Below are 23,437 nucleotides of genomic sequence, written 5' to 3'. Positions count from 1 at the left end.
ATCAAGGGCCAACCAAAACATCGTTAACACTGCAGTATGTTATAGATCATCATAACCTAACAAGGGGAATATACCTCAACCCTTCTCTTAGTAAAAACATCATGTTGATATTACTCAGTAATGAGTCTGGGTAACCCCATCTTCTTAACACTTCAGTTAATATACATATCTCAGTCTAAAAGTGATTTTGTCAGTCACCATTATAGCAAGACAAACCATTTGACTTTGAACCCTGGTCTTTTTCTGATGTGTACGTAGGACTGTGTTGATGTGCTCCTCAGCAGCTCCCAGGGAGTTACAGACTGGTCTCATCAGCCGAGGTATTAGAAGGTAGCCGGATTCACATGGATAATTAAACAGGGAGAAAAATATTAAAGAAAGGGGGGGGGGGTGATTACTCAATAGCACCAATGCCATTCTACAGCTTAAGAAAGGACTTTTTTTTGATAGTCTTAATAGTTTGCACTTACCAACTAAGTAACCATCCAGAAAGCAATGGTACATTGAGCTTGTTTGCCAAATATTGGAGCTGTGAGCACTTCCAGGATGCTGGGCTGACACGTTAGTGATGCACCCCCTAGTACAGCTCCCCTGTGGTCCAGATAGGACCCTAATAGGAACACCAAGCACCTCAGGATGGCATGCCATCCCATAGAAGACACACATAGTATTGGATTGTCCTGAGGTGACACTGCAAAATAGATAAACTACACGACATGTGCCAAGAGTTTATCAAGAAACTGCTGAAGTATCCTCAAAGCAGAAGCATGTGCAATACTCAGCACATCCACATTTTTTCTCTGGAAGGTCCCAGTGACATCTATAGTCAGGGCTATACATACCTTGGTATCCACAACTAAAACAAAGCCATGCATCCCCTCAGTGCATCTGTAAGCCATACGAATTAACCACAGTATGTACCACGTCTGTTTCAACTCTAAACTTGTCCATGAGTTCTGATCAGCTAAGTTCACATTGGTCAGCCTTTGCATATAAATTTGCCTTATTGGCTAGTTAGCACTGCTGAGCATATATGATTTTGGTGCTATTGAGACAAGGACCTCAGAATGGGAGACAGCTAAGCTGGCAATGAATGCAAGCATCTTTGTGAACTGCAAAGTGGATGGAGAAGGCATGACACCACAATTTATAAGTCTTCTGCGCACTGCAGAAAGAAACTGTGAAATGCTCAAATGTGTGAAGAGTGGTTAATTTATTTAAGATGGTCACATATCTGCATATTCTTTACTTCTCATTACTTCATTTGCTTACTACTTTCTCAGACTGGTTTAAGCAACTGCACTTAAAGGCAATGGATGTCTTTGAATCGTGCATCAGGTGCGCTCAGGCACACAGCCGCTGCACTTAAAGGCAATGGATGTCTCTGAATTGTGCATTAGGTGTGCTCAGGCACACAGCCGTCACAAATTCCCACTACACCCAAATGCATCAGCTGTGAACCATTGTCAAGTGTTGTACACAAATTAGTTTATTATATAAAAATATCACTGTCAATGTTTGCATTTTTGTTTGAATCAGGCTTTCCAGCATCACTGGTTAATGAGTTGTTGTTTGGTTAAGGCTTAACAGAATTTACTGCTCAAACATCCAAATAATTCACTCAAGGAATCCGTGAGCTATTGCCCTCACAACTCTTGAGATTCATTGCCTCTGTTAATGTGCATACTGACTGCTTATAAAATGCAGATGATCCTTCTGTGATACTGCAACTCATCTGCTTCTCCAGTATGCGAGTTCCTGTCTTGACTGACTGCATACTATCCTGTAGTGAACTATGACATGTATTACCTTAGACAAGCCCAGCTGATCAAAAGCCATTCTGCCCAGCATATTTAGTTATTATACCGACAGCATTTGCAAAGAGTATAGGCTAGAGCTGTAGTTAACTACAGAGGGATTAAATTGATCAGTCACAGCATGAAGTTATGGGAACCAGTGGTGGAAGCTAGGTTAAGAAGGGAGGTAAGGGTTAGTGATCAGCAGTATGGTTTCATGCCAGGAAAGAGCACTACAGATGCGATGTTTGCTCTGAGTGTGTTGATCGGGAAGTACAGAGAAGGTCAGAAGGAGCTGCATTGCGTTTTTATAGACTAAGAGAAGGCATATGGCAGGGTGCCTAGAGAGGAGTTGTGGTATTGTATGAGGAAGTCAGGAGTGTCAGAGAAGTATGCAAGAGTGGTACAGGATATGTACGAGGGTAGTGTGACAGCAGTGAGGTCTGCGGTGGGAGTGACGGATGCATTTAACGTGAAGGTGGGATTATAGCAAGGATCAGGTCTGAGCCCTTTCCTATTTGCAATGGTGATAGACATGTTGACAGACAAGATCAGACAGGAGTCCCCGTGGACTATGATGTTTGCAGATGACATTGTGATCTGTAGTGAGAGTAGGGAACAGGTGGAAGAGACCCTGGAGAGATGGAGATATGCTCTAGACAGAAGAGGAATTAAGGTCATCAGGACTAAGACAGAATATTTGTGTGTGAATGAGAGGGAGGATAGAGGAATGGTGAGGATGCAAGGAGTAGAGGTGGTGAAGGTGGATGAGTTTAAATACTTGGGATAAATAGTTCAGAGTAACGGTGAGTGTGGAAGAGAGATGAAGAAGAGAGTACAGGCAGGATGGAGTGGGTGGAGAAGAGTGTCAGGAGTTATTTGTGACAGACGAGTACCAGTAAGAGTGAAATACAAGAGGGTAGTGAGACCTGCTATGTTATATGGGTTGGAAACAGTGGCATTGACAAAAAGGCAGGAGGTTGAGCTGGATGTGGCAGAGTTAAAGATGTTAAGATTTGCACTGGGTGTGACGAGGGTGGACAAGATTAGGAATAAGTATATTAGAGGGTCAGCCAGGGTTGGAAGGTTTGGAAACAAAACCAGAGGCAAGATTATGTTGGTTTTGAGATGTGCTGAGGAGGGATGCAGAGTATATTGGGAAAAAGATGCTAAGGATGAAGCTACCAGGTAACAGGAAAAGAGGAAAGCCTGAGATAAGGTTTATGGATGTGGTGAGAGAGGACATGCAGGTTGTTGGTGTGACAGAGCAAGATGCAGAGGACAGGAAGAAATGGAAACAGATGATCCACTGTGGCGACCCCTAACAGGAACAGCTGAAAGAAGATGATGATGATGATGATGATGATAGGTTACTTCTTAAATACAACACTACTGCTTTTGACCTAGTGGTGTTAACTTATAACCAAACTAAGTCAGCAGTGTACAGCTGGACTCTTGTTACTATGACTGTCACATCCAAGTCCCAGAATGCGGACACATTGTTAGGATGTTGTGCTATGCTCTAGTATGAAGCTTAAATTTAACATTTTTTCCAATTATATCCAGCTTTTCAGACCAGTGATTTTTTATAAAGACAACACTGCTGTATATCTGTCTTTATAAAATAAATGCTATATGCACAGCAAACAAATCAGTTGCATTCATAAACAATTCCTCTACACAGAGGTTTGAGTCGGTGACTACACAATCAACATTTATATGTGCATCACTCACTTTCAGCATTTTTCTCTGCTCTTCCCTTCTTGCAAGTTTTAGAAAATTTAAGCAGTATATAGTTTTATTTCTTCATTCCCTATTTGGGACATGGATTGTCATCATGCAGATTAAAAGCTTGAACATGATTGTTTTTCATTTTTAACTCCATCAACATGACTTAGCATAGTGCTAATTTCCTTTGGTGCTCCATGATTTTATGTATTTTCACTTTATGCTGTGCTAGGGCAGATTCATTTTGCTTATTAACAAATGTTTGCTTTATTTTACTTTTACACACATTTCAATCTGTACCTCGCACTTTCATTTGAATACTGGTTAATGCTGCTATACTAAACACATAAATAACTTTTTAAAATTATTAGTTCAGACTACAACATTGTTCTCCTTACTCTGTCATTTTCAAGCATGCAATTCTCCAAACTCTACTTGTAGGTTCATAGATAGTTATTAGGTTATTGGCCCAAGAACCATTTTAAACCTAGCCAAGCATACCCCAAATTTTCCCAAATATTGCTGCCATGTGTCTAGGGACATAGTTGCCAAACCAGGGGTCAATTTTCAATTTACTATCAATTGTGCCAAGGTATGTTTGAACAGGGTTAGTGATGAGCTTTGTTTCACACAGACAAAAGTCTGTTCTAGAGAAGGGGTAATCTTTGAGACTAATACCTGTCCCTTCAACATGAATGGCTTATGTCACAGACAAGGTTTAGGTTCTTAGATCGGTTATTTTTGATACTTTGTATTGGGTATTTCTGATGATATTCAGTTTTGTACATGTGCAACAGATCCACCAGTGTGGGATTAGAGCATGCCTTTGTAGGCTAAGCATAGATCGCTACGCTGCATTCTGTAGGAGACAGATTACAGCAATAGGGCTTTGAGATAGTCCCCACTGGACTTGCTGTTTACTGCCTGTACTCTTTTTGTGAGGAACCTCTGTGGTGTCTCAGGCTGTTACAAGTGCCTGGTCAGGTGAATGCTGAAGGCTGCAGTGTAGTCTGTGACTGGTCTGATTAGAGCAGACTACAGAGGAACAATAACCTCCTAGGACCTGGAAGCAATGTACTTAATTATAAGTTGTGCAACATAGAATGATTTTCTCGCCACAGTAGACACATGGTGGTCAGAGGTTAGGTTACTGTCAGCATTCATTCCCAGATCTCTGGCCACTCTGTCTAATTTTAGGGGTGTATTATCACTGTGGTAATTTCCAGGGGTGCCCATATTTCCAAGGGATACTATTATGCATTTTTTCACATTACGTTTTAATCTATGGCTCTGATACCAGTTATTTGTCTTGGTAGGCCATTTTGAAGGGTATCTGTGTTTTTATGGGATTCAATGATCATGCCTAGTTTTCAGTCATCGGCAAACTTGGCCAGCCAGAGGACCTTGCCATTTGCCTTGACTTCAGATAAGTAGATAGCAAAAAGAAGAGGCTCCATCACTGATCCTTGGGGGACACCTGTAGTGACTGGCCCCTTTATGGAGGTGAATTCCCCTATCCTAACTTCTTGTACCCTATCAGTGAGCCAGCTGCCTATCCATCAGGTGACATATGGGTTTATTTCTAATTTTGTAAATGTATCTACAATGCCTGGTTGGGTATTAATCTGCAGTTTAGCTTGTTGTCTCAATCTATTCACAAAGGTATCTATGGACTTTTGCAATCCTTGACTTTTAGTGAAAAAAATAAAATAATATGTGATAATTTGTTTTCAGAATCACAATATTGCTTAAATGTATCCTCAGTCAAAGCTAAATCAGTCTGCTCCTCTTTAGTAGGACTAAACATATTAAATATCTTAATTGTTTCAACTTTAGGAAGATGAATAGCAGCAACATAACAGCGCTTCACTTTTATCTGCTACATCAGCAGCTATTATTTGAAAGATTCAATTTTTCCATCCAGTGTATCCAGTTTTCTGCAAAATTTTCCTGCAGAACCAATGATTTTGGTAGTGAAACTGGAAGTATGAAGTCAAAACAAATTAGCAATTGTGGTCAAAAGAAGAAGGTGGTTGCTTGCTTGTTGCAAAGATTCCACAGTAGCTGGCTCATCTGAGAGATTACTCTTTTCATTGTATTGCTTGCTTGATGAATTGTGGCGGCTTTTACTTTTGTTCAAAATAAGTGCTCATTTTATTCAGACAGCAGTTTTGCCTGCTTGGTGTTATTTTATCTTTTTATGCCATCTGAGATTTTCAAATAAATTTTCATTTTTGAGGGGGTCATTTTGTCTAGGGGAACTGTTATCAACATTTAGTTTTTTTTTTTTCCCCCAAGTGATTTAGTGATAATCACATTTAATCTAAACATTTTCTTTTCATCATTTGGAAAGTGCTGGTGGTACTATGGAAAGAGAACTTGCCTTGGAATAAACTGTTCATTGCACAGCACTCACCTATTGCAGTACAACTCAATCTCAGTACTACTATATCCAAATCAGACACCAATGCAATGTTCAAGTTCATTCAGTATTACCCAAGACCTCAGACTTGATGAGAAAATACAGACACAAAGAAGCCAGTGGATGTGCTCAATGCATTTACCAGCATAATAGTCACTACCCAAGCAGGAACAACTACATGTCATCCAATACACAGGTTAGCCTTTTGAGTAAGTGAACTGGTTCACTGTTTTGCACAATTCAAGAGGAGTGCAATCATGCCGCCACAATGATGATTTTGTGTGCATGTGTGTGTCTGTGTGCGCGTGTGTGCGTGCATGTGTGCGCGTGTGTGCGTGTCTGTACGTGTGTGTGGGTGTGCATGTGTGTGTGGGGTGTGTGTGCATGCGGGTGTGTGTATGCATGCATGTGTGGGTGTGTGCACGTGTGTGTGTGTGTATGCATGTGTGGGTGTGTGTGCACGTGTGTGTGTGTGTGTGTGTGTGTGTGTGTGTGTGTGTGTGTGTGTGTGTGTGTGTGTGTGTGTGTGTCCTATTGTTCACACATTGAGCTGGTGCTTCATAATGCTGTCTGCAGAGCTTATCCTAGGGATACAAATGTACAAGTTGTAGGAAGGAAAACGCCGTAATGGTCTAGTAAATCCACAGACGGTTGTAGCTCATATAAAACTGCCACTCATCTCCTCCGTCTCAGCTACATTTGACTTCAGCTGTTGCCCCTATGCTCCTCTGTGAATATACTTCAAACTCACTATCTTCTCAGTAAAATATTCTGTTCTTGTATCTGTCTTAAAGGTATCCATTGTTGCTTGTTTATGAGCACTACAGTATTGCAGCACGAGAAACAGATTGTTATCTATGACTTGTTCTAAACCTGATTTGGCTAATGCTAAAATGGAGAGGCACAATTCTTGTTTTTGGTGAAGCCAACATTCATCACTTCCTATATGTTCTTGCAAAGAAGTTTTGCTGCCACCATCCCATCCCCTCATTTTTTTTTTCTTTCTATATTCTGTGGTCCTTCCAAGCTTAAACCCCCTACTCACATCCTTGACATCCATTCAACCTTTCATTCCCACTATCCTGCCTTAGCAGTATGAGCAAGAGCCATGAGCAGCACACACATCACATAACAGCATTTCAGCATTTTACCCTACTCCACCTCCCCACGAGAGCCACACTACTCCTTGCTGTGGCAGGGTCTGCAGTGATGGAGGCACTAGTTCCAGTTCTTCTGCACTGCCTGACAGGACTTAGACCTCACCTGTCAGCCCACTACCTGTTGTCCAATTCACACTCAGCTTATAAAAGGCGATACTGGACGGGTAAGGCAATGTCAGCAACTCCTTCCCATCTTTCCCAGCTGGGTACTCAGTCACTTAGGCTGCTATTTGAACCTGGGTCACTGGGATGACCCTAAAGGCTACATCTGTCTATAGCTCTTAGGCTGTTCTATAAAAAATATACACATAATCGCTGGGAGTCATTCATTCCATTGTCATTCAGAAATGTATCACTTACTGAATTGCATGCCTACTGTTCTTATTACTCCAGAATGGAGTATGTACATTTCTTTGCTATTGTTATATGTGAAATTTAAGTCATACTTTAAAAAAATCCATATATACACATGGCAAGGCAATACACACCTGCGGGGCACAGTTCCAAAAGTGTTAATTACACCTGCGGTTTAACAAGTCTTTCCAATAACAGCTTAACCAGATCAATGTTCCTTTTAATCAGATCAGTTGGAATTGTTTCATACATGCATTAAGTATTAGACCCTCATATTTTAATTTTAGCCGCGGTGGTATGGCGGTAGCATTGTTACCTCACAGCAAGAGGTTCTCCCGTTCGATTCTCGGCGTGGCTTGGGAGTGTCTTCTGTGTGGAGTCTGCATGTCCTCCCTGCGGTTGGGTAGCGTTCGAAAGACATGCGTGCGTAAATGGGCGTGCCTTCATTGAAGGTTGGGCGTCGAGCTGGCAACTTGGTGTTTCGTAAAAATCTACTGCCAATTATTAGCGGACCGGAGTTCCGCTGTGGCGACCCCTTACCGGGAAAAGCCGAAAGACAAAACAAACAAACCCTAATATTTTAATTTTGCAGTAATAGTAAAATGTATGCATTTGCATACACAAAGTTTCTGGGCTACAAGACAACTATCTCTTTTTAGTCTAATGAAGTATATAGTTCTATACCTACAGTCTCCATATACTAAATGCTTCCTCCTTAAAATGCATTGCCTGGCAATTGTCTTTATATGGTATAATCTGATAGTGAGTACCAACTGTACAGATGCATACACTTACCCATATTTTTTTCTTTTTATTTTCTTCACCAATAAATATATACTTCTTGGCATTATATCCACAACTCACAAAATAAGCATTCACTGCACATTGCTGTACACTGTCAAACAATTACAAAACTCCAATAAACCCCCCCAAAAAAAATTATTTTATTTTCTGTCTTAGATACTAACTAGCAACCTATCCTGTATGTATGCAACTTAAAATTGTACCTGTCTATATATATATATATATATATATATATATATATATATATATATATATTGTTAAAATACTTGAAATTGTTCCTGTCTATATATATTTTTAAAAATTTCAATTTTTGTAATAATTCACTGTAATAATTTTCACTGTAGTTACACTAGTAATTAGTAATGTAGTAATGTACACCTGGAGCTTTTCTTCCTGGGCCTCCACTGAAAATGGACCTGTATCCAGTCGGACTTTCCCGGTTAACAAATTTAAAATAAAATAAATAAAAAACTAAATACATTTTCTTATACTTATGGGCCCTGACTGAATAAAATGATTGAAATGAAATGTATTTTGTGCTAGAGTAAATGAAAAAAAATTTTTTTTAATTTTGCAGGAAAATGCACTGGAAATAAAGGCAGCTTATATATTTCTTAGGACTTACTTTTGAGTAAAATGCCATTCCATTTGCACAAGTCATTCCTGCTAAGCTGCACAATGAGGACTCTTCTTGTTTGTTTTTTTTTTGTTCATATTTAACGGGGGCAGAGCACTGATCCCATCTGACCTATTTCAGCCTCAGCCCAGGTGTAAAAACACAACAAAGTAACAGAAGCAAAATTTACAATGTAGAATGGCACAAAAAATAGGCAAAGCATAGACGTACAAATACAATCAATGTAAATAACAATATATACAAATGTGAGTAATAATTTACTTTCTTTATGCAAGCACAAACCATGGCACAGTCACCTTGCAACCCTCCAAGACTGCTGTTTTAAGTGTTTGGTTGACACGCTAAATTTTATGGGTAGATACTTAATCTTTAGGAAATAGTTAAATAATACATCCTGACTATTTACAGCATTTATTAGTATCAGACAAACATACTATTGAAACTAATAAGAAAATGCATTCCTCATCCACCAAGGGGACATTTGAACTGTATGGTATCCTGAAATGTGATTTCTCTCAGATTTCAAATATGCAACTTCCAGGACCTTTCGAATTATGTTGTTCTATCTAGCTTTATGTTTCTCTTTCTGTTTACGTGACTTGTATTTTATGCAAATATTTTTTACACTGTCTGAGTGATAATGTAACAGATGGTACTGAAACATGCAACACTGTGTGTACCCTGGTCATTAACCCTTTGACTTCAGCAGAAATTTGTCCTTTATTCTCTCTCACACTCTCTCTTTCTATTCAAAGTTTGTTGCTTGGGGACATGCGCTGTTGCTACTTGTTCATTTGAAAGAGGTACATGCTGGGGAGAGAACTGCAAATATTATAAGTCCTGCAGTATAACTTCAATAAAAGTAGCAATAATGCTTGAGAACGGAGCAGGCAATAGACAAAACCATCCTGCATATAGCAGAAGATTAATTAACTATATAATGACCACCCTTATGCATACGTATTGATCACGCTGTTTAGTGCTTATTTGGGCAAACACCTTTATCAATCCTGACATTACAAAAGTGACTAATATGGTAATATAAAAGAAAATAAATCATGTAAACATTTATTTTCCTGCAGTATACACTTAAATAATTTTCATTCACTCCAGCATTAGAGAGAAAAATGACGTACTGCTCAAACTACAGAAGAAACCGTCAAAAACCATAGTGCAGAGGTTAGGACTCAGGCTGAGTGCTGATGGGATGTCAGCAAGACAGCCTTTGAAACACATTTTACCAACTTTGCTACAGGAAAGTAACTGGTCCAGAAACACAGAAGGTAAATTGAGAACAAGCACTTCACAACTTGTTTTGAAGAAATAAAATTATGGTTTGAAGAAAACATTTGCTCCCTAAAACATTAACAAGCTAAAAAATACTATTATACTAAGGGGAGGATGCCAGATAATTTTCTGTTGACATCCTTTATATTTCTGTGGATTCCTCTGTTGCTTAGAATATGTTCGATATAAACAGTGCATAGTACAATATGTATGAGCTATGAGTATTTGCACTGTAACCCATAACTCATTTATATGGCCGAAACAAGTCCTCCAGCGTTATTCCATTAGGCTGCTTAACAGACATTAAATAAATAAATACAATTTTCTTAAGGCTGTAACTAAGATAATATGCACTGCATTTCTACAGGTAGTTTCTGTGAACCCCCCCCCCCACACACACAAAAATGCAATATGACATTTTCCACAGCTGTCTGTACTTATCTGCAGCTATCTTAAGCTACATAAAATTCAGTACTTCAAAACTTTTAACTGCAGACAGGACAAAGGAGCTAAAACATAGAAAATAAAATAAATATAAAAGTTTGAACATAACTACAAGGGACTGTACCTGTTTGAAAAATCAAAACACAGTATAGTAATATTCACTGTTTCAAGGTTTATAAATTATTTTAAAAGTTGACAAAATGTATTATGGCACAAAAAACACACAGTCCACAAGCAAAAAAGAATGTGCAGAAGTAGCATTTATAATACAGCAATAACACAAAGTTACTGTTGACACTTGCTGCATGCAATTCGCCACTGCCTCTTCTTAGCTTTATGTGGGTCTTTGAGTCACTTTGGTGTTATTTTCCTGAGTGCAAATGTTTCTGCCCATCACTAGTGACAGTGATGTAACAGAAATACAAATTGGATCACCCAGAAACATGCACAATGTGGGAGGAAACAGCAGCTCAAAAGGGAGTAACGCGTGAGGGCTGGTCCATGCAGATGACTGCCCCTTCCAAGTTCCAGGGTCCTGCACTTGAGGAAAACAGCTGTCATACCTGCAGAGCAAGATGATGAAGACCCAGCTCCAAGCTCCACAGGACAAAGACCATCAAAAGCATGAATGTTTCAAGCCATCACAGCCTTTGCATCTCCTTTCTTCCTACTTTATAGACAATATACTTGGAAGGACAAGCATGACCAAAACTCAAGTCCTTGTGTCAGGCAATATTAAAGAAGATAATACAGATGGGATGGAAGGTAGATATTCTAAGCTGTATTTATGAGCCCAGCTTTAATATTATATTTTATAGTACATACACCATTGTAAGTTTTCAGAACTTAAACAGATTATGACAAGGATTTTTGTTTTAGACCACTTCCTGTATTTAATTATTAGCATAATGTTTTAGCAACTACTTAACTCAAAACTGTTAACGTTTTCAATACAGAAGTGTTTTTCAGTCTGAGTTTCATATATGTTTTTCCATTTGATTATTTTCTGCTAGACAACTGCCTAGAATAATGTCAGTCATTTTATTTATATTGTACAGCAAGATGCAACAAAGTAAGGGACTCTCTGAAAGGTATTTTGAAGGAAAAAGCCAGGATTTAGTAAATGCACGTGCACTGTTTGTTTAGTATCGTTACGGTACTCTTGTAACTGAAAATTATATTTTTTTCTTTTATTCTATGTTTAATATGCCTCTATTTAGAACCTGTTTCCTTAGTTATACTCCATGACTAGATTTACTAACTGTACCGGTGAATTTATTAATTTTATATCATTTTTTTTTTAAATTTATATTTGTTTACCAGGGTAGTGTTCTGATCAGTACTGACCAATTTCAGGCTCAGCCAGGATGAAATGCAAAACATTTCTCAAACAAAAAATACAAAATGTAAGCAATAACAGAGTAGTTCAGACTAATCACAAAGAAAAAAAATGTGTGTATACATTCTAGTGAGCAAGCACAAATTAACTGCACTAACTACTTACTGAATGAACTAATTACTGGTGTCTCTCTATTTATGTGAAGGTTCTGTACTGATGGCTTTACATCAAGCTGGTGTGACAATCTGGTGTCATTACAGGATGCCACCATTTCACAATAAAATTTCATAGTGTGTCACCACCCACTTGCTGTGGCAGTAGTTCAGGTCATAATGCTGCAGTCCTCAAGGCTTTCATTTAAGACGAATGACCATTCCACTGGCAGTTCAACAGTGCGGGCAGCTGTGAAGTAAGAGTTAGAAAAACAAAGCTATTTGCTCACAAGCACTATATTAGTGCCTTTCTCACTAAAGTTGTAATACGATGAATCATCATATGTCTGACTGCTGTTACAAATTCATGTTTCTTTATTTTGCAGGTCATAAAGATGGGACAAACTCTAAAAAGTCCAACCTCCAGCTCGAGCTACAGACAAACTCTCAACAGACAGAAGATATGACTCTGAGACTTCAGGGAGCTATACAAAGGAGAGCAAGGGAAAATGACGATTTAAGCTGCCCTGACTATTCCAGCCAGAATAAACAGAATTATTCAGAGAATAACAGGCTCTATACACTTCACTATGGTGGGAAACGGTTCTCCTCACAGTCACAGCTGAATGAAACAGGTAATATAGATAAAGAGGACTGTGAAGAAAATGAAGCAAATGAGGCTGAAGAAGGTAACAGAAGGGAAAAGGATGTCACCTGTCTATCTTCTCCCATGCATTTTGAAGGGACGGGTCTAAAAAGGAAACAGCGTCGGTATCGAACCACCTTCAGCAACACACAACTTGAAGAGCTTGAAAGGGCTTTCCGGAAATCACATTACCCAGATGTATTTACCAGGTATAACCTTGTGTATCTAAGAAACATAACAAACAACTTTATTTTATTTATATGGTTTTATTTTTAAACACTGTTTTGCAGCAACGCAAAACAAAGTACAGCAACTTTTATAGTAGGGCAATGGGAATAAATAGCAGATGTGGAAAACATTGGTGACAAGGGACTTAGGAAATCTATGCTTTAACTACTTTATGAAAAAAAAGAACTAATTATGACAAATAGCAAAATGAAAATAAGAAATATGTTAAGATTTTATTTTAAAATGCTGGATGCGAGTAATTCAATTCAGCCATATCCATTAGTTACATTTACTGCAACTCTAGAAAAATATGCATGTATATACTGAGCTTTTTCAGTGTTGTTATACTTAATGTGATATAGTACCCATTACTGACAACATAAATCACCTAATTTTATAAATAAGAGTACATAATTTTAATAAAATAATTTGCTCTTTTAACAGCTACAAAAAAGGTATTCCAAATTATAAATAAATATGTTTAACTGTAGATCTGTAAAGCAATTTGGCATATGAGGGGCTGAAACCCACTTCTGTAAATGATATAGGAAGCATTAGCCAATAGTGGTCAGATACATGTAGTCAGTATTGCTGAAAAGTATGTTAACTATGTTCTTATTGTTTAGACATTTAACCTGTATGTACACAGCACTGTTGGAATGCATGCACAGCAGGCTGTTAGAGTATATGCAGTGCACCCCAAAATTAGTGTAATGCCTCAACCATCAATAAAGACAAAACATGTAATTAACTGTACACAAGCAAAGCTTTTACATCTACATTACTAGCAACTAAAATGTAGCACAGAAAACACATCTCTTGTAGTTAACTCACACATGCTTTTCTCAGGCTATTAATGCTTACTTCTTGGGGCACATTTCTTTTATAACAAAATAAGTGTTGCATAGGATAACATTATTGCAAGAAATTAATTAATAATGGATTTCTTGTTGACAGGGAGGAGTTAGCAGTTCGGCTTGATTTAACCGAAGCTCGGGTTCAGGTGAGTGTTTAGTCAAAAGATCTGGAAATATTTGCTTTAGAAGATGTTGGCTGCCAATAAATAAAGGTACTTTGAGAGACTAAAGTGTGACTGTTTTCAGAAACATAAAAGCTGATACATATGTGGAAAGTTAACATGTCACATAGCTTCATAGTAGACTAAGAGCAACCATTTTAAAAGGAGGGGAATTAGCTTAAAAAACTTCAGTTGTTTAAAAGAGTGTAGTACTCTGTATGAAGTAATGTTTAAGAAGCAAAAAGCAATCCATTTTTCATAACGGAACAACATTAGACTTAACCATTAAGATTTTTAAACAGTTTTTTTTAAATAGGAACTGTCGCTTGTAAAAGAATTTATCAGATCATAAAATGTGGGCAGAAATCCTTTTCTTTCCAATACAGGCTCATATTTGCCTTTATTTTACATTGAACAGGTACATTTGTATAAAGGCCAGGTTTTAGTTTCATTTGGAATTCTGCTGATGCTACCAAATCCTACAAAATCACTCATGATACAGCAAAACTTCCTAGCACAAACTGCTTGTAATATCACAAACATAGCATATGATTTCAGACAGTATATTTCATACTGAGAAATAAATTCAGTCATATGTTTCTTCATTATCAGATATGGGTTACGCATGAAGCTTAAGAGTCAAACCCTTTACTATCTTCATAGGCTCTTAAAAATTAGAGCTCATATATAAATCCAAATCAAATCTTTACATTTTAATATTTTCAGTTTTTGTACCATAAAATAATCCAAATCTCTCTCTCGCGCTCTTTGAGCATTTGCTTTAAATTAAGCCAGTTTGAATCCCACTTTTGGGTTTCCCACATGCTGCTCAGTATGAATGTGATCTGCAACTATATTTTGCTGAATATGACAACCTCCCTCTTTTTAACATACATTTTCTCATTTACAGAGATCAGAAAGAAAACGAAGCAATATTAAATGACCAACATACAAAAATATAAAAAAAGTTTGTAGTTAAATGCATTGCTATATACACTGCTACAGCCCTTTATGTAAAACTGTGAGCAGTAGTTTTAACAGATGTGTGATACAACCCAACCCAGCTCATCAGATGACAGAAAATGATGAGTGTGTGTGTGTGTGTGTGTGTGTGTGTGTGTGTGTGTGTGTGTGTGTGTGTGTGTGTGTGTGTTGATAATTTTAACATTAAGGTTAGGCAATAAAAAAGTTACGTATTACACAGAACACTTCAGGAGGATTTCACCATTAGCTGTTACAATGAGAGACTCCCATTGTTGTTTAGAAGTGATTATGTCGGAAAGGTTAAACATTTTTTAAATTGTTTTTGGTAACTAAATGAAAGTCTATCAGCCAGTTTTTCAGGCCACCCAAGGAATATTAGAGATTAGATGCTTTATTCAAAGTCTCTCAGTGTACAAGCCAAGGCCATAGGCCGTAGTAATCGTTAACATTTTGTTAAAATGATTGTTTCTACACAATACTGAAAACATGATTTTAACTTTTGTCATAAACTAGTCATCTAATCTCAGAATAATTAGTTCAGGAAAGTGTTTTATAGATATATATTACACACCGTCTGAAGAATGAAGATTTGGAATTATTCTCATTCATGTCATCCTAATTTTCCAGTATACAATATAACAAAAACGCAATATTTATAGCAACATTCAGTACATGCACAGACAGTAGTGGAAGGCTAAAATAAGGCATTAATTAGTTTTGTTCATTAATTCCCTGAAATTGGCACCAATGAATTACAAAGTAGAAAACTATCATTCAGCCATTTCGGCACAGATAACATTTCTGTACTACTCACAAACTAAAAAACATTTCTGTAAACTGGCATCTCACTACAATATTTATATGGCCTGCAAGTGCTGAGATGGGGGAAGACTGATCTCTGCTAGCTGTTAAGCCTGTGCAATAGACTTTCTTCTTAAACTGGTGTGCACTTGCAATGTAAAGCTTATTCGTAGTACTGCATTGATTAAGACTCATCTAGGTAAACTGGCCAGCCACTGCAGTTCTTGCGGGACCAGTTATTGCACTGTCAAAATGGCCTGGCATTAAAGCGCTGGAGTGCATTGGTGGCCTCCCCTGTAGACTGCTGTAGTAATCTGCCATGACAATGATTTAGGGTAAACCAATCACTGCTTGGACTCTCATTTGCAATGCCAATGATGAAGTTTCAGTAACAAACTCAGAAGTTTGAGCTACATCCTGTCAGGGGAGGAGAATTAGCACTATTAAAAGGGGGTAAAATTGTCAAGGGGAAGGAAAGTAGCACTTTCACAAAAGGGATGAAAGAGTAGAGACAAGAAACCCTGCAAGCAGCTGTACTGTGTGTGAAGGAGGTAAATGACAGTTGGCAAGGCTTTGGTGCCACCCCTCAAGCTTACACTTAAAAAAAATTCCACCACTTTCCTTCAGCGTCCCTGACGATGATGCATTATGCATCTCTTCCTCCTCCCTTAGTATTTTACACATGTATCAGGTGGCAGGTTTGCCATCACTGAGGGATTTTTGCATCTGAATGAGCTGAATCAAGCACTCTCTGTATCACAGGGTATCAGACAAGGGGCACAGGCCCAAGGGTTACTGTTGTGGGGTAAGGCAAGAGAAAAAGTAGATAAATACTGTATGAAATGCAATTTGACATCTGTATCATACACACTGCACCAAGCAACAGGAAAAAAAAAAAAAGCTTATTGAAAAAATAAAGGAAATTTGCATTTCTTTGGTTTATAGAAGTATTTCAAATGACTGAAGGGTATGTACACATTTAACTAAGAAAAGGCTATCATATACTTCTTTTTGTACAAAAACTGACATTTCTGAGAAAAATAACTATCTGATTAGTGTAATTCCTTGACCACATTTAGTTGAAACACGGACTGCTCATCTGGTGAGGTCACAGCTCTTCTAGTTCTGTTTAACACAAATCACCAATTAAGGTGCATGCAGTTCATTCACTGTTAATATTCCACAGCTGTTCCAGTGCTAAAAGCTGAGGCAGAAAGAAGGCAACTATTCCTTCTGGACTACCTGATACCTTTGGCAGTAAGGAGGCCATTGCTGTTTCAGGACTACCTGACAATCAAGGTAACAAACAGGCCACATCTTTCTGTCCGATGGTCTAACTAGCAATAAGGCCACAGACATTTATGGATAACACTAGAGGCTATGAGAACCATCCAAAAATTCAATAAGTTTGGAAGCATATGCAATTCTGCACTGGTCCAGCTTGACAATCTACATCGACAAATGGCTTACCAGTATTCTGACTTAACAACGTATGGATTAATACAGAACAAACATTTAATGCGCTCAGTGTTTCCTGCAGTCACCAAATCTCTCTATTGGCATGCACATATCCTAAAACTTTTCTATCAACTGGGTGCTTGTTACCTGTACCATGTACAATGTTTACTAGCACCTTGGACACTGGCATTTCATGCACTGCCAGCCATTTCACCTGTTTCTTGGAAAAAGAAGCTTTTGTATTATAATATCTTAAAACAGCAGTCACCATACAGAGGTTACATTCCTATAAAGTATGCTGTCTTTGCACAGTTAGGAGTTAAAATCAGTGCTCTTTTAAATTAGATAACTGTTAAAGAAATGTGTACCTTTTTATAAGGGACACAAAATGGCAATGTGTACTACTGCAGAGTTCAAGTGCCTTAAAAACACTTATAGAAACTGGACACTGACTTACACATCATTCTTAAGTACACATCACACCAAGGAAAAGGCTCACAGGTATTAATCCATGAATTATTCTAATTGTTTTTATTTTATCTAATAGTACCCCATACTGAACCATTAATTCCCTTTCAGAGATACAAATAATTATCAAGTAGTGGCTTAAATGGTGCTATGGCCAAAATATAATGGAGCCTGGTTGTAAAATGGAGAAGACATATTAGAGGTATCTGTATGAGTTCACAGGTAGTAATCAATTGAAGTTAAAGAACAGTAAAGGATAGTTAAATATGTATATTTTCACACCATTTCTAACAGTATGTTGGTATGCACTGCTGTTTTTGTCGTTTTTTCTACCCTAGTGCCTGCTGACCATCTAGCCTCAATGTTATTTATCAAGCCAGTTTATTCACACATCAGAGACAAGAGTCTACTGTGTGCAAGGCTGTCCCCGAAGCACCAACAAGGTTTTTCTGATAGCCGATTAACCAAGCAGTCCTTAGCAGCTTGATGCATGTACTCATGGAAGGGAGGACCTAGTATTCCACTCCTGAGATGCATGCATGCTTCCATTTATACATGATGACAGAGACAGGGTATGTCACCCCTGAGATGTGTGCATGCTTCCACTTGTACATGATAACAGTGACAGGGTACTCCACCCCTGAGATGCGTGCTTGCTTCTATTTGTACATGATAAGAGAGACAGGGTACACCAACCCTGAGATATGCGCATGTTTCCATTTGTACATCATGACAGAGACAGGGTACGTCACCCCTGAGATGCATGTATGCTTCCATTTGTACATGATGACAGAGACAGGGTACACCAACCCTGAGATATGTGCATGTTTCCATTTGTATATCATGGCAGAGACAGGTTACGTCACCCCTGAGATGCATGTATGCTTCCATTTGTACATGATAACAGAGACAGGGTACACCACCACTGAGATATGTACATTCTTCCATTTGTACATGATGAGAGACAGGGTATGCACACTATAATAACCAGGCAAATTTGCCAGCAATAGGTTACATGCTGTAACTTGACCTCAGTAAGGTGTAAGTGCACAACGGCAGACCAAGGCTCCACTCTCTAATCATGACTGATGAGTCAGCATTCACTACTCAATACCATCCTCCCCACCGGCTTCTCAAGCACACAGTTTGGTAGTCAGTCCTGGATTAACTGGGTCACGGTCAAGGTTTTAAGCACCTGTGCCTCACAGCTGGCATTTACTTGGTATGCAGCATTTGCTAGCGTCAGCAATGCAGTACTGTTGAAGTGACCAATTCTGAAACCATGCTGCATATCACTTAGCAGTCTAAAGGTGTTAAGAATATTGCCAAGTGGGTCTGACAGAATGGCTTCAGATAGCTTTGAGAGAGAGCAGTAACAGTCATATCACTTTTGCTATCGCGCTACATGATGTACATTCCCAGTTACACCACCTGACTTTTTAGGTGCCCCACTTCATTCCTTCTCTCAGCGCAGTGGTGCCATCCGTTAGTCATATGTTCATGATGAGAGAAGACCTACAGACTGGTACAACTGGCATGGCCACTGATCAGACCTCTCAACTGTCCAGATTTTTGCCTCATTTATTATCTGTTCCTCATAAAAAATGTGGTTTTCTGGATTTTTGTGGCGAATAAATGAGGACTGAGGTCATTATATAATGACAGGCATCTTAGTTTCAGACTTAATATCCTTCAGAAAATGCATGGTAACACAAGACCTTGCATTCTTATCAACTTTCTAAGTTTGTAAAAGCAACACACCTCTCAGCTGTACAGATTTTCTCAGAATGTCCAGATTTTTGCCTCATATTTTTGTTCTGTTTTTATAAAATTATGGTTTTCTGACAAATTAGTGGCAAATCATTAAAGACTGACGCTAGAAAATAATGACAGACATTTGAGATTCAGACTTCATACCATTCAGAAAAATCATGCTAATGCAAAACCTGTTATTCTATCAACTAAGTTTGTAAGAGCAATATTTTGAAATTGTCCCCATTTTTGGGCCTTTGCCCCACTTTTATTTATGGCTTTGTCCAAATTTCTTAATCTAAGAGGTTGAGAGGTATGAAGAGCAATATTTCAAATTTGTCCTTATTTTTGGGGCTTTGTCTCCCTATTATTTTTAGCTTTGTCCAGATTGTTTGTGTCCAGAGGGTGAGAGGTATGCCACTGATGTAGAATATATTACTTCCTTTCCTGTTCATAGGTTCATACTAGGCTATCTGCCCTGGGGCAATTATAAGCCTAGCCCGATTCTGTATGGCTTATGCCACCCCTTGATTTGAGTATACTGTGCCCTTTTTAAGGTTTAGTTTACTGTGCCTCTGTCTAATAGTGACACGGGAGTAATCCCTGGAACAAACCTACGATCCCCCATCCACTTATCGAGATTCTTCTTGAAGAGATTCAGTGAGGTGCTCTGCCTCACATGAACTAGAATTCTATTCCAGAGCGAAGGGAGCCTCTGGGTTATGAACCTGTCCCTCCAGCAAGTTCTATTTATTTCTGTGCTGAGGTTTAAGTCCCTTGAGCGTGTGGCTCTAAGGGATTTAGATTTACTGAGGTGGAGCATGTCCATTAATTCTGGATTTGACATAGCTTTGTATGTCAGGCATAGATCACCTCGAAGTAGGCGGTATGCAACTTAGTAGAGCTGGAGTTTTTTTAACCGAGCAGCATATGGCATCTGTTTGAGACCCTTGATCCTCTTGGTGAGATACTTTTGGGGTCTTTCTAATTGCTGCAGGTGTCGGGTAAGGTACATCCCAAAAGGGGCATTGTATTCTATGATGGGCCTGATGAGGGATGAATAAAGGGGCACGATTACCTCTCTTGATCTAGATGTGAAACCCTTTGTGATGAGGTGGGCTATGTAGAAGGTCTTTCTAACCACTTTGGCAATGTGGTTTTCAAAGGAGAGATTGCTATCAACTTGGGTCCCCAGGTCCCTAATAACTTTCTCTGTACTTAATGGGTTTCCGCCTATGTGGTAATTTGTGGGCACATTGTTTTTGCCAAAGGGTATCCTATACATTTTTTGACATTTAGCTTTAAACCATGGCGCTGGCACCAGTTATCTGTCTCTGTGAGACCTTTTTGAAGGATGTTTGTGTCAGCTGGAGAGTTGATTATGGCGCCCAGTTTGCAGTCGTCTGCGAACTTGGTGAGCCATAGTCCTCCCACGTTTGCCTGTACCTCGGAAAAGTATATACCGAACAAGAGTGGTCCCAGGACAGAACCCTGTGGGATGCCACTTGTGACCGGTTTCGAGTCTGACATGGCTCCAGCAACTCTCACTCTGTGGGTTCTGTCTTTGAGCCAGTTTGCTACCCATCTTGTGACATAGGGGTTTATATTTAAGCTGGATAGCTTATCTATGCTGCCTGAGTGGGGTACTGTATCAAATGCCTTTGCAAGGTCCAGATAGGCTGTGTGGACTACCTTCCCTTCATCTATGGCTTTGGTGACTGTTTCAAAGAAGTCAACCAGGTTCAAAAGGCAGGATCTGCCCTTGACAAAGCCAAACTGGGTAGGATCTAGTGTCTGTAGGTCCCCAATGTCTTTGTTTATGAGCTCCATGATGATCCTATCCATAGCCTTGCAGACTAAGCTAGTCAGGCTTATGTGGCGATAGTTTCCAGGGTCCATAGAGGCTCCACCTTTGTGGAGTGGGACCACTGTTGCTGTATGCCATTCTGTGGGCACATATCCTGTAGTGAGGCTGATATTGTATAGCTGTTTTATTTGAGGGATTAGTTCCTCTTGTAGTTCATGTAGGACGCAACCTGGGATGCCATCTGGTCCCATGGAAGCAGTGTTTTTTGCTTTGGAGAGGGCAGCCTTCACCTGAGCATCTGAGATGTTTGGGAGGCAGCCCTCTGCCGGGATAGATACTTGCTCTTTTGGGGAGGGGTGGAGAAGTTTGCACTGAACCTGTCTGCCAGGATATTGGCGTTGTCTGTGGGTTCAGTGTATTTTTTGTCGTTTAGAATCAACTCAGAACAAGTCTGGGAGTTGCATCCCAGGTTTCTAACATAACTGAAAAAAGCCTTATGATTGTCTTTGGTGTCCTGTGCAATTTTTCTCTCAAAGCTGGCCTTGGAGGATTTTATGAGGGATCGTAATTTTTTGCTAGTACTGATCAGAGATGCCTTCCCTATTAGGGATTTTGCTCTATCATGTAGTAGCTTCCTCCTTCTGTTGTACAGTTTATTTATGGCAGGGGTCCACCAGACCGGACGCCTGCCTTTGGATGATTGGGTCTTGGTTTTGTTTGGGAAAGCATGATCCATGCATTCCTGGAGATGTCCGTAGAATGCATTTATATAGGATTCTGCAGTTAGGCTGTAGTTTCCACTGGCCCTGGGGCCTTAAAGGATTCCACTTCGGTTTTGAGAAGTGAGAAGTTTGCTTTTGAGAAGTTTTTCACTGTGGTTTTCTGGGCTGGGGGTGGGGTCGGGATGTGGACATCCAGTGAAATTAATTTATGGTCTGATCTTACCAATGAGGGATATACTTCTGGTGTGGAGCATAGAGTCCCCATGTTGGTAATGATCAGGTCTAGTATGTTGTCCTCTCTTGTGGGAGTGGTGACTAGTTGTTCCATAGCATTTGAGTTTATAATTTCCAGGAATCTTTGGGCTAAGGTGCTGGGGCTTGAGTAGTGCTCCCAGTCAATGTTTGGGTAGTTGAAGTCGCCCAATATAATGGTGTTCGGAGAGATATTCATGTTCTCCAATGTTTTCAGGAAGGCCGAATGGGATTCCTGACTTTGAGAGGGTGGTCTGTAGGATGCTATAAACTGAAAAGCAGTCTTGCCCACTGTTAGTTGCACATGGATAGTCTCCGATACTTCGTGCAATGCCACTAACCTGGAGGTGTGGATATCCTTGATAAATATGGAAACTTCCCCCTCCTTTTGTGGTTCGGTCCAAGTTTTGGGGCCGAAAAGCATGATACGAGGTATAGCCTGGTAGTGCTGGGGTGCACTCTGGAGCCTTGAACCAGGTTTCTGTCACTGCACAGATATCGATGTTCTCCATACTGAGGAGAGCTTCGAGTGCATGCATCTTGAGGTTAAGACTTCTGGCGTTTAGCAGCATTACCCTTAGTTTCTTGTTCCTTGTGCTGTCTATGGGGGTGGGTTTGACTTTTGAGCCTTGCCTAAAAAAGGCACTATGGGGGTGGCAAGAGCCTTTGCCAATATCCGAAAGCCCAGTGGTGACAGGTGCAAGCCATCCCTAGTGAAGCAATGTGGCTTGTCGAGCATGTCATCCCAGGCTGACAGACAGTGGATCCCCTTTGAATAACACCAACATTTTAGCTAATTGTTAAAATCGATCATTTTGTCTTCGTACTGTGGCATCATTCTAGGTGAGGGTAAGATGCTGCTCAAGCTCAAGGTGATAAAAAAACAGAAACACCAGTTATGCACTATAGTATCTTTCACATTATGTTCATTAATAAGATACCTGAGGATTTACAGCAACTCAATGAGTGAATGAAATGTACCCCCCCACCCACATTACTGTTAATATACATGCACATTTTCTCTTAGGGTGAAACTAAATCATGCTGTTGTAATCTTGTTTACTAGGTATATCATTAAAGTCAGGCTGACTGGACAAAAAGCTCCGCAGACTAGCAGACAAACTTTAACCAGTTTCAGAAGCTAGCTGTACAATGCTGGTATTTTACCCCTGGCAATG

At 39.3% G+C, this 23,437-nt stretch overlaps 1 protein-coding gene across 1 annotated transcript in view; it reads left to right on the top strand.

Moving 5' to 3' along the window:
• Nucleotides 1–11,207: 11,207 nt before the first annotated feature.
• LOC122789799 (aristaless-related homeobox protein-like) overlaps nucleotides 11,208–23,437 on the top strand; it is a 29,685-nt gene continuing 17,455 nt past the window's right edge. Inside the window, exons 1-3 of the mRNA XM_044057241.1 lie at nucleotides 11,208–11,397; nucleotides 12,510–12,978; nucleotides 13,955–14,000. Coding sequence (XP_043913176.1) covers nucleotides 11,208–11,397; nucleotides 12,510–12,978; nucleotides 13,955–14,000 — 705 coding nt within the window. The remainder of the gene's footprint in view (nucleotides 11,398–12,509; nucleotides 12,979–13,954; nucleotides 14,001–23,437) is intronic.

The sequence above is a fragment of the Protopterus annectens genome, chromosome 15.part0 (genome assembly GCF_019279795.1).
Source record: "Protopterus annectens isolate FY-2018-M chromosome 15.part0, PAN1.0, whole genome shotgun sequence".
Lineage (NCBI taxonomy): Eukaryota > Metazoa > Chordata > Ceratodontiformes > Protopteridae > Protopterus > Protopterus annectens.
Note: the sequence above shows the minus strand (reverse complement) of the source record. Positions and strands in the feature narration are given on the sequence as shown.